General features: G+C 35.9%; 1 protein-coding gene across 1 annotated transcript in view; it reads left to right on the forward strand.

The window, feature by feature from the left end:
- Nucleotides 1-12,900, forward strand: part of TRDN (triadin) — a 394,231-nt gene that overhangs the window by 102,038 nt on the left and 279,293 nt on the right. Inside the window, 1 exon segment of the mRNA XM_044917545.1 lies at nt 8,565-8,774. Within this exon segment, the coding sequence (XP_044773480.1) occupies nt 8,565-8,774 (210 nt within the window).

Below are 12,900 nucleotides of genomic sequence, written 5' to 3' on the forward strand. Positions count from 1 at the left end.
ATAAGTGTGATGGAACCTCTCAAAATCATTGTTATAAAAAAGTGATTTCATGGGTCTTGTTGATTAATTTCCATCCCTAAACTACCTCACAATATGTAGTACCCTCTGACATTTTGATTTGGGCCACTTAGGCATGTACGGGTAGTAAGGGACTGTGGCCATGATTTCCATTATTTTAACATGAAGGATAGAGCTCTATTAAAATAGCTATGCTTATTAAGCTTAAAATATATTAATATTCATTTGAGCAATTTTTAAAAGATTTTATTTATTTATTTGTCAGAAAGAGAGAGAGACAGAGAGAGAGCACAAGCAGGGGGAGTGGCAGGCAGAAGGAGAAGCAGGCTCTCCGCTGAGCAAGGAGCCCAGTGTGGGACTCGATCCCAGGACCCTGGGATCATGACCTGAGCCGAAGGCAGACACTTAACTGACTGAGCCCCAAAGGCATCCCAATTTGAGCAATTTTTAAATAATCAAATAGAAATATGCATGTGATGGACTGAATCATGTCACTCCCAAATTTACATGTTGAAGCTCTAACCCCCAACATGATGGTATTTGGAGACAGGGCCTTTGGAAGGTAATTAGGTTCAGATGAGGTCATGAAGGTGAAGCCCTAATGATGGGATTAATTCCCTTATAATCGGAGGTGGTAGAGAGCTTGCTTGTTCTCTCTCTGCTATGAGAGGACACAGTGAGAAGGCAGCCATCTCTAAGTCAGGAAGAGAGTCCTCACCAGAATCTGACTATGCTGGCACTGTCTTCCAGAGTTTCTTCCCTCCAAACTGTGAGAAAAAAAAAATTTCTCTTAAGACATCCAGTCTGTGGTATTTTGTTATGGGAGGCCCCACTGACGAAGAAGATGCATTATCATGCATTTGTAAGTTGACCATCAGCACTTTTATGCATCTGTACATTTACTGTGCCTGATCTGGTTGTAGAAATCTCTCCCAGATATTGCACCTTTTGGAGACAACAACCCTAATAACATTGCAGATGCTAGTGCTAATTGCCTAATTAGAAAAAAGGTGTCTGCTTAATTATTGACATTATTTAGTAAATATATGCTTTTTTCAGTCAAAGAAATGTACATCTTTTTCTCCAACCCACTAGTCTTTCCTTATCTGTTGGAGCCTGAATTATTTTGACCAGTTAAATTTCCCACTTATGAGATGCACAGATATGCTTTTACTTCTTTCAGTAATGTATCTCTTATTTGAACATTTGCATCTCTCATGAAAATATATTTTACTTTTTATTTAACATATTTCTCTGGTTAGAAGTCACTATATATTGCAAAGCCTTCTATATGCAGAAATATTGTGGTTTTTTAATATGGTACTTTTTAAAATCTGATTCCCTTTAGCTAAACTTACGAAGTTTTTCACATTTATTGTTTATTCAGACCTCACCGTCTAAAAAGTGCTCAAGTACTACATGCTACTAAGAGATAGATGACTTACTCTCATCCGAGAGCCTTGCTGAGCAACAAAAAAAGAGTATACTAAAGTCAAGATAATTTTATGTCATTGTATTTATCAAAAACTTATATAATCACAAGTAAAAACAATAGTGTTTATTTCAAAACAACACATAAATATCACTAAGGAGTTGAAATTCTTAAAAGAGAAGTTGGATTTTAAGAGTGGAGGGTTTTTTTGGGGGGGTGTTCTTAAACAGAAAAAAAGGAATTCCTCAGAAATCCTTGCCCACTTTGGATTGGTAAAACACAATGCATTTTACCTGTAATGTGTTAGGAGTTCAACACATTTTGTTTCAAAAAAAAATGAACTCTAGTTACGTACTCACCATTGCTCTTCATCTCTAAATTCAGTTTACTACTTATAGAAAAAGTAGAAACTGCTAAGTTGAAAATGAAAAGTTCAAAAGGTAGGGGAAGAAAGACTGAGCTTACCAGAGTTAATACAGGAAAAGACAGTTTGTCAACCTTAGCAGAAATAGAGTGTCATTCAAGAGCTCCACAAAAAATGTGGAGGATTCTGATTGCCCATCCCTTTACAGTCATGGGCAAGAGGGTGTTCTGAATGGTCAGGCTTGTTTTAAAGAACCAGTCCTGTGGCTGAGAGTTAGATGAGGGTTCACTTTTTAGTTCCACTACTAGAAAAAGAAATTCTTCTGCTGGAAGAGTATGGGGAGTGGGTTGGTAGGAAGGATTGTTAGTTAATGTAAAAAGTAAGTATATATTGGCCACCTCTGCAGGTAGATTAGGCTGCTAAATTATCCTCTGAAATATCATTACAATGATCAAATCTCAAAAATCCCAGAGAAAAGGTGGCAATTTAGGGCTTTCATTGAAATTGGCAGGATATCTGTTTCTGGTGTGAGACAAAGCTATTTTTACCTTGGAAGAGAGTGAATAGTTTTTTTTGTTTTTTTTTTTTAAGTGCCTAGAATCTGAAGTTTTCTAAAAATTACTCTAGGGGTATTTATTATGGTTTATCAACTACATATATACATAAATATATAAAACATATATATTTCAATTACAGCACCTAGGATTATTTTGACAAAGTCTGTTTTTGTGAATTGTCATGGTTTATCTTGCCTCTCAAAATCTTTTTCATTCGATTTATATATACTTGTAGAAAAGCATAATTTTATCGTCACCGATGTCTATATTTGTGATACATAGATATTCTGCAGACAAAGGACTGATAAAAGATGAATTTTTCATTTTTCAACTTTATTTGCCAAAAGATATTCTTAGCAAAGTTTCTCCAAAATTCTTACTTACATGTGTTTTCTGGAGCACTTAAATATAGTAAAGGTCATTCTTACTTGTAATTGGGAATTACATTCTTAATATAATTTTGGAATAATACATATTTTTATAATGCCATTGATAGTATATTCTCCTTCTCTGTCCTTTGTTCTCAAATTTTCGATGGAAAAATACAGCATTGAAGTACTCCACAAACCACATCACATAGTAGAATGCAAAATTTGGAATTAATGCTTTTATGTAATGAGAATGTAATATTTTATTTATACCATTCTAGAATATAGGTGTCTTTCCTGAGCGTCCTGGAAGAGATTGCATTGTCAGTTTCCCCTAGGAATAATAATAGGCAAGTGTACTTGGCAGTTTGATCTGATTAATAAGGTATGATGAGGTTAAGTGACTTCTTTTAGGAGGCTTGTGATTTAGTCTTCAATGCCTAACCTGACTGTGAAGCTGGGTCTTTGGAATCACTCATAAGCAGCCCCTAATCTTACTTTATGGGGCAGAGTCACATGGTCTTTCAGCCAGATCCCCACTTCTTTTGAAGCTGATTCTAGCTTTCTGGCAATCAAAATAATTTGTATGAAATCAGAAGGAATGGAACTAAAAAGTAGGCATGAAAAATACTGCCACATATCCTAGCTGCTCTGAGATGCCAACTTTCCAGGAGCATTGCCCATGTCGAATTTCTCAGTAATATTTACCTCTCATTTTTTCCCCCATATCAATAACTAGCTCTTGTCATCTTCAAAGTACTTCTCAAACATTAAATAATCTCAGATTACACACTCTGTTCTTCACATTTATCTTGACCAGCTGTCAGAGAAGGCAATTTATTTCCCCTCAATTTTATTCCTCTTGGCTCTGTGTGGTTTCTTTAGTAAATTTGAGTGGAAAATGAAAGGTACAATTTAGTGTGTTTCCATAATGAAGGAAACACATAATTTTCCATAAACAGCATAACTTTCAGATTATTTTCAAATTGCTTATAGTTTTACCTTCTGAGTTGGATACCCAGAATTTATTTTCAACATCTTTGAGTCTTGATTAATTTTTAAGTGGGAATTTTGAGGATGTGAAGACAAAAACACATAGGAAAAATTTTTAAAAATAAAAAATCATTTAGTGTTAACATTTTCATCCATTTAAAATATTGTGCCATAATTGTTTTGGCAGTATTATAAGGTGAAATAAAATTTGGGATTCATAATAATATCAGTTCTTTTAAATATGGAAGGTCTTATTTTAACACTGAACTTGCATTGCTTTCTGAATTTATATGGTTTCTCATTTTTCTGATCAAAAAAGAAAAAAATGTATAGAAGTTCTTGTCCCTTTAAAAATTTTTTGTTTTTTAAAAATGTGACCAGGAAAAAAGAAAATGTGATCAGGATTCAACTAATTTGTATCAAATCCCAGTAAATGTGTTCTTTTGGTTTCAAGATACCAAGCAGGTATGTATGATATTGTCTACAGAAATACTCTCTCAAACCCAGTTCACTGAATTGAACCTGAAGTGCAAAAGCAATTCTTCCGGTGTTCTCCATCTAGCCGTAGTAGGAAGTCTTCCAGAGGTTAAAAAACTGGAGATTAGCAACATATCAACTTTCAGGGGGCCTCTCCTAAACACTCGTAATTCACTTACTCTCTGGCAAATCATTATTCCAAAGGTTTGATTCACTTGTAGCCCCACTTGGATCTTAAATTGCACTTCGAAGCACTCCTATCCTTCATCCATTTTCAGAACTGCCATTAGAAGTGATGGAAATTTGGCACAAAAATCAATGAAAGGATATGATATGATTTCGTTCTAATTTTTCCTTCTTTGAGATACACCTCAAGTACAGTCTGTGAAATCTGTTTTTTAAAGGTATTTTTCCATCTTGCTATCATTTCAACTAAAATGAGTTCATGACCTTGGTATATGTATTCACATAGCTTTTCAGAAAAGAAGGGAGATTTGTTGTTGCTATTGTTAATTTCTACCTAAAATTATTTCAAAATCTTAATTCATTTTCCCACTGATCCCCTCATCAGTTTTTTAATCTCTCAAAAATATGGGGCTAAATTACTATTGTCACCTAGAAATGGTTGTATTAGTTATGTTTGGTTATTATTAATACCCACTAATATATATACTTGAATGTATTTGATTTTCTTTTTCCTAGTCAGTGATAGGATTTTATAGCACTTATCTTATTTTTATCAAGAGAAGGATAGTACTACTTATTGGTAAAGAAACAAATTTAAAAAGTAGCACTTTATTAACTAAAGTACTTAATTTTGCATGCAATATTTTCATTTCTTCCCCCAATAACTAAAAATTTTCATATGCACTGGATTCAAATTCTAAGCACCCTGTGTACACAGCTGTTAGAAGTTTCAAAATTTGTCTGTCTAGTTTAACAAATCTGTTGACACTGTAAACATTTGAATTGTAACAAAATAACTTTATTTGTTATAGATCATCTCTCTTGATTTGTTAATGGGGCATAACATTCTCCATTAATATGAATAAATTACAGTATGTGTCCTTCTTGTCTATCACAAGAAGTAAATTAGTTGATTAAGAAAGTCATTGAGGGAGTCATAACATCCCATTTTGACTCCCTGAAAATATCTTAGCCTAACATACATGCTTATTAAATTTAAAAAAATGCCTGCATTTATTGAAGAATTAGTCTTTCAACTTCCACCTTTGTTTTTGAGGTTAATCTTGCCCTTCTGGCCTTTCTTTACCATTTTAGTAATGCTTGTACTAGCTGCGGAGGGGGCAGTAAAAGTAACAATGACGGTGATGTTGATAATAACGAAGATATAGTTTAGTAGCTGTTGTATTGCCATTTATTGAATAATTCGATGTAGCAGGAAATTTGCCAAGCAATTTCTCAACCATCATAAACCTGTAAGTCAAGTCTCACTAACCTCATTCCTCAGGTATAGAAGTTTTTCACTCAGAGGTGAGGAGCAGTAGTGACCTTCTAGCCAGGAAGTTAATCTCCATCTCTCTCTCTCCTGTCTATAAAACTTGTGGCAGACCTGTTTTGCTTTACTGTTTCCATGAAAAATCTAGACCTAACTGAAAGGAAAAATTGTACAACGTAGAGAAAGAGGTTGAAAGATCGAAAGGAACACTTTAATTCCACTCTGAGGCCTTCAAGGTGTACAAACAATTCCCTTCAGTTTGAAAATACTAAAACCTTTCAGCTATTATTTAGCACATTCTAAAAGTAACTACAAGTAATCTTTCCAGTTAGGTGAAATTTATTTTGTGCGAAGTGTCAAAGAAGTATGAAAATTTGGAGTTTGTTTTTTTAGTTTGAAAATGTAATTTAGAGGTAAAAACTAAAATTGAAAATGGTTAATTGTTGGGGTGCCTGGGTGGCTCAGTTGGTTAAACATCAGACTCTTGATTTTGGCTCAGGTCATGATCTCAGGGCTCTGAAATCGAGCCCCATCCGGCTCTGCACTGGGCGTGGAACCTGCTTAAGATTCTCTCTCTCCCTCTCCCATTGTCCCTGAACCTCCCCTCAAAAAAAAAAAAAAAGAAGAAGAAGAAAAAGAAAATAGTTAATTGTGCATATTAGAAGATGATTAATAAAATTTCCTTTTTTGATATGCAATTTTTAAATTATTATCAATAATGTGGCCCATATTTAAAATATATGAAATATGTTGTTAAGCTGTGATTCTGGCAAAAATATTGGAATATTTTTAGAATAGTTCAATTTGGAAAAATAGAGATTTTTTTTTCTTTTTAGTATTCAATATATACATATCTGTGTAATTTGGGATTGAAAATGCTATGAGAGTCACTTGAATATTCTGCTTGGTTTTGAATTGCTCTTAAATGTAACATTATACAGTTGTTTCAGATGATTTCTAAGTTACCCCTGGAGTTAACTTTCTAGGAGTCCAGGATTGTCAATATAATTAGATATGCCTATTCTCCATTGAGAGGAGCTTGCTAGTCATACAAAGGCAGCAACTTTGCAGAAATAAAATGAAAGAGTTACAAAATTTTTAAGCCGTTCCTCTGTATATAAAAACACCTCAAAAAGAAAGAGGCAGGGGCACCTGGGCGGCATAGTCAGTTAAGCATCCGAGTCTTGGTTTCAGCTCAGGTGGTAATCTCAGGGTCGTGAGATCGAGCCCTGTGTCAGGCTCCACACTCAGTGTGCAGTCTGCGTAAGTTTCTCTCTCCTTCTCCCTCTGCCCCTCCCTCACCCTGGCTTGCACCCTCTCTCTCTCTCAAATAAGTAAAATAAATCTTAAAAAAAAAAAAAAAGAAAGAGGTAAACAGTTGAGGGGAAAAATTGCAACTTAAGATCAGATAAAATTTTCCTATCATATGTGTGTGTTTGTGTATATACATACATGAATACACTCTTGCAATGAGTATAAATGTGTAAATATGTATAAATACATATACATGCATACACATAGATATTTATATATACATATACATATGTAAAAATATATACATACATATGATTGGGCACATGTATATGTGTATACAGTTTCTTAAACCACCAAATGGAGGTGGTTTACAGAAAAGCAAACAAAAAATTTCACAAGATAAAATATGTAAAGGGAAAATAAGTATACAAAAAGCTCATCTCTCGTAATCAAAGAATTACAAATGAAGCAGAATTTTCTTCCTATGTGATTGCAAATAGTTTGAACACTGGTAACACCCAGTATTGTCAAGGATAAGAAAACAGAGACTCCTGGCATGTAAAAATTTCAAAAAATACTAATTTTCAAATACATATATATACTCTCATAAGATGTAAAAGTGATGCTATTTGTCCCAGAAATTCTATATTTAGGAAAGTCTCCTAACATAAAAATTATTAATGTGCTGAGAAAAATTCTGCCATGTCCCAAGGTAGAAAGCTTTTTGACTAAATTATGCATAGCCATGAAGTGACATGCCATGCAGCCACTTAAGTGGTATTTTATGGAACACATCCGGCAAGAGAACATGTTTATAATATATTGCCTAGTACCAAACATAACAGAAAGAGTGATGATGACTTCAAAAACAAATAAAACATATTTATATATTTATGTGTATGTACAAAAAAGTAGGTATAAGTAGAACAACATGCGAAAAGTTGTTTCTGGGTCATGAGATTATAAGTGATTATTTATTTTGCTATTTTTTAATATTTTTTTAAATTTTCTCCCATAAACATGTAGACCTTTGAAAGCAGGAATAAAAAGTTTACTGGATATAATAAGATTTTTCAACATCTTTCCACAGAAGATCTTCTGTGCCCCTTCTCAAATAAAAATGAATGGGGTCAATAGAAGGGTCAATTGTACAGTTAAACCAGGATATCAAAAAAGGATTTCATCCATTTGAACTACTTTATCATTGATTTTGTTTCTCCCCCAGAGGAAACGTTTTTGCTTGCATTCAGAACTGACATATGAACCTAAATAAAGGAAAAAGGTGTTAAAAAACAATTTGACCAAAAACCCATTGCCTTTGATGGTAGTGGATGTAGGAGGTGGTAAGGGAGAAGTAAAAAATGATTGAAGGTGATGACAAAGTTTGTGGCTTCCATGGTATTATTTACAGCGCTTAGGAGAGGAGCAATGCTAATCACCAGGGCATGTGGATTTCAGAGTCAAGGATAAATACTGGGGTAGTGGGCAGAAAGTGTGGCCCTGCCACTAAAGAGGTGTGCTCTACTATAGAAAATGGTACAAACAACTTAAATATACTTATATAATCTGTGTGGGGTTTTTTGGTCATCAACATTTGATAGGAAGTTCCAATTGTAATTCTTCTTTCTGAATGTTGGATTAGGAAATGCATCGACTACCACAACTGTGATCGACAGCAAAAATGGATCGGTGCCCAAATCCCCTGGAAAAGTGCTGAAGAGGACAGTCACAGAGGACATAGTGACAACATTCAGCTCCCCAGCAGCCTGGCTTCTAGTCATTGCTCTGATAATCACATGGTCAGCTGTTGCTGTTGTTATGTTTGACCTAGTGGATTACAAAAACTTTTCAGGTAAGATCCATGAAATGTGGGTATTGGATGAAAAGAAGCAATGTTCTTCCCTCCCGTCTTCGTTTCTTTTCATCTCACCTTCATGTGAGAAATAAAGCGCCCCACAAACTGCCTACATTTCAGTGAAGTCTGGTTTCCTTCTTCCCCATTTCCTTCTATTCTTCTTTGCCTGTTGTCAGTGACTTCAAACAAAATATAGCTCCATATTTGTAATGCCGAACACAAGTTGAATGTTGTTTCATGAAGATAATGATTAAAAAGTTTTTCATGTGGAGATTTGGTTTGGGAACAGAGACTTTATCAATTTTAAACCAAACCAAACCAAATAAAAAACTTTTGGACAAGTGGGAAGTTGTGTAAAGCATTTTTAAGTCCCTCTACCATCTGGCTCCAAGCTTCCTTTCCAGACATTTTCTTTGCTCCTCCCATCAAAACATCCTATTTTGAGTTCCTGAAAATAAAGAGTGTGAAAAGGATTTTCCCAGAATTACTTGTAATGAGATACTACATCTTGAGTGGCCATGTGTTCTTACGGGTTTGGAGTAAAACAGGAATAATGCAAGTGAGGAAAGACAGATTTTCATTATGGCCCTATTCAATCTTTGAGTATACTGTTTATCTCTTTGTTCAAGGTATTTTAACACTTTTAAAATTATATTTGTCTAGGGCGCCTGGGTGGCTCAGTCGTTAAGCGTCTGCCTTCGGCTCAGGTCATGATCCCAGGGTCCTGGGATCGAGCCCCACATCGGGCTCCCTGCTCGGCGGGAAGCCTGCTTCTCCCTCTCCCACTCCCCCTGCTTGTGTTCCTGTTCTCGCTGTCTCTCTCTGTCATATAAATAAATAAAATCTTGAAAAAAATTTTATATTTGTCTATTTCCACATCTGACATGCTCTATTGACTGTGAGTTCCTTAAGGGAAGGACTCAGTCAGGTGTATAATAAATATTAAATAAATAGATGAATAAATTTATGTTTTTTACCACAAGAAAAACCATTTCATTAAACCCAATGTGCTCCTACATATTTGCACCATTCACTCCCACCCCCACTTCCCATTTTCTTTCTCCAATGGGAGTGGAATCAGTAGGAACCAGAAACTATCGACTATAAATTGCATTCTGTACAGTCATGGATCCTCTACTTCTTTTTTTTTTTAAAGATTTTATTTATTTATTTGACAGAGAAAGACACAGTGAGAGAGGGAACACAAGCAGGGAGAGTGGGAGAGGGAGAAGCCGGCTTCCTGCGGAGCAGGGAGCCTGATGCGGGACTAGATCCCAGGACCCTGGAACCATGACCTGAGCCTAAGGCAGATGCCTAACGACTGAGCCACCTAGGAGCCCCTCCTCTACTTCTTATTATGGCATTATACTCATTCAGCAATTATTTATCAAAAACCTACTATGTGTGCCAAGCAATGGCTACACTGAAAGAAATATAAGTATAAATATTGCGAAGTCATAGAACTGGATCATTTGGGTTTATTGACATGGCGGTGAGATTGAGATGATTCTTCCTGCAGTACCATTGGTAACTGTGCTAAAGTGAGCATTATCTAACAGGTAGAGATAAGTTCCATGATGTCAATGAAAGAAAAACACTATCCAGAACTGTGAACCTCTTCTCTAAATAAGTAATACTTTGGTGTATACTGTGTAATGGAGGCTTTTTAAAAAAATTTTTTATTGTTATGTTGATCACCATACATTATATCATTAGTTTTAGATGTAGTGTTCCATGATTCATTGTTTGTGCATAACACCTGGTGCTCCAAGCAGAACATGCCCTCTTTAATACCCATCATCAGGCTAACCCATTCTCCCACCCCCTCCCCTCTAGAACCCTCAGTTTGTTTTTCAGAGTCCATCACCTCTCATGGTTCGTCTCCCCCTCCAATTTCCCCCCCTTCATTCTTCCCCTCCTGCTATCTTCTTTTTTTTTTTTTCTTAACATATATTGCATTATTTGTTTCAGAGCTACAGATCTGAGATTCAACAGTCTTGCACAATTCACAGCGCTTACCAGAGCACATACCCTCCCCAATGTCTATCACCCAGTCACCCCATCCCTCCCACCCCACCCCCCCACTCCAGCAACCCCTCAGTTTGTTTCCTGAGATTAAGAATTCCTCATATCAGTGAGGTCATATGATACATGTCTTTCTCTGTTTGACTTATTTCGCTCAGCATTATACCCTCCAATTCCATCCACATCATTGCAAATGGCAAGATCTCATTCTTTTTGATGGCTGCATAATATTCCATCTATCTATCTATCTATCTATCTATCTATCTATCTATCTATCTATCTATATACCACATCTTCTTTATCCATTCATCTGTCTATGGAGATCTTGGCTCTTTCCACAGTTTGGCTATTGTGGACATTGCTGCTATAAACATCGGGGTGCATGTACCCCTTCGGATCCCTACATTTGTATCTTTGGGGTAAAAACCCAGTAGTGCAATTGCTGGATCATATGGTAGCTCTCTTTTCAACTTTTTGAGGAACCTTGTAATGGAGGCTTTTAAAAGGATATTCAATTGAAATGTCTATAATATAAAATTATGACCTAGAGTTTTAAGTGAAAACTTGGTTATATGACTCTAGATGATTTTATTTCCCTTGAGCCTGTATCAATGGTGATATTTTGTCTGTTCTTTCCTTTTCTAGAATTTCATTCATTTACATTTTGGAACCAAATATGATTGTAAAATACAGTTCTTTAAGTTTTACAATAGATATATTTTAAGAATTGCTTGTAAATCTCATATTTATAAAGCTAATAATTTAATAAGTACACCACAGGAATTATATTGCAAGGAATTTGTTCTCAATTATTATTTTTTTTTAAAGATTTTATTTATTTATTTATTTGAGAGAGAGAGAGAGAAACAGCACGAGAGGGGAGAGGGTCAGAGGGAGAAGCAGGCTCCCCGCCGAGCCGGGAGCCCGATGCGGGACCCGATCCCAGGACTCCAGGACCATGACCTGAGCCGAAGGCAGTCGCCCAACCAACTGAGCCACCCAGGCGCCCCTGTTCTCAATTATTTTATAAAATGAGCAGCTACCTGTAATTAGACTTTCAGATTAGATTACTTAAATGTAAGACATACTTACAATCCATGGTAGAGCTTCCTTGGACTACTGTAATTAGGTGTTATTGATAATGCCTATGTTACTGGTATTTCATCTCACGGGGGAAAAAATAACCTCTGTATTACTGCTACTTCATTTCTTCTTTCAAGGAGTGTTTATTAGGCACATCTTCTGTGTGAGGCCTCCTCCACCAGTTTCCTATATTTATTAGTGACCTAACCATCTATCCATTCCCCACAAAAAGAAACCTGCAAGTCATCTTTTAAGTCTGCTGGACATGACCAATCACCACACTGGATGCCAGCTAACTCTCATATGTCTCATGAATCCCCTCCCTTCTCTGGTTACCGCTGTCTCCATTATTACATTTCAGACCTTGATTCTCTGTTGAGGCACTAATGCAATTTTTCTTGCCTCCCTCTTCCAGTCTCTCCCCTTAACTGTTGCTCCAAAGGTATCTTCATAAAACATAAATTTCACCAAGTATTTCCTATTGCCAAAGTATAAATTCTTTGGCATGAAACTCAAGTCCTTGGCTTAGCTCTCTCTTTTCATCTTGTAATTCAGCTCATGCAACCTGATTTCTAGCCATCCTTACTATTGCTTTTCCCTGCTTTCTTTCCCTAGGAACACATATATTCTCACTTTTCCTTGCCTCTGCTCATACCATCCTCTGCCCAACCCCCCCCAACCAGAAAGTGTAGTAAATTAGTTAAAAATGTGAACTCTGGTGCTGGGTTTCCCTGGTATTAAATCCAGATCTTACAACTTCCTACCTGTGTGATATTGGGTAAATCATTTAGCCTCTCTTTGCCTCAGTTTCATCATCTATAAAGTGGGGACAATAATAGTAGCTATGTAATAAAATTGTTAAGAGAATTATATAAGTGAATATATTTGAAGTGCTTAGAACAGAACCTGCTTTATCACAAGCACTGCATAAATATTAATATCACTAATAAAGATTCATTCCTCCATTTTCTTGAAGGATGAATTCATCCTTTAAGACTTACTCCCTTTTTTGGTG

This window comes from Neomonachus schauinslandi, chromosome 8 (genome assembly GCF_002201575.2).
Source record: "Neomonachus schauinslandi chromosome 8, ASM220157v2, whole genome shotgun sequence".
Classification (NCBI taxonomy): Eukaryota; Metazoa; Chordata; class Mammalia; order Carnivora; family Phocidae; genus Neomonachus; species Neomonachus schauinslandi.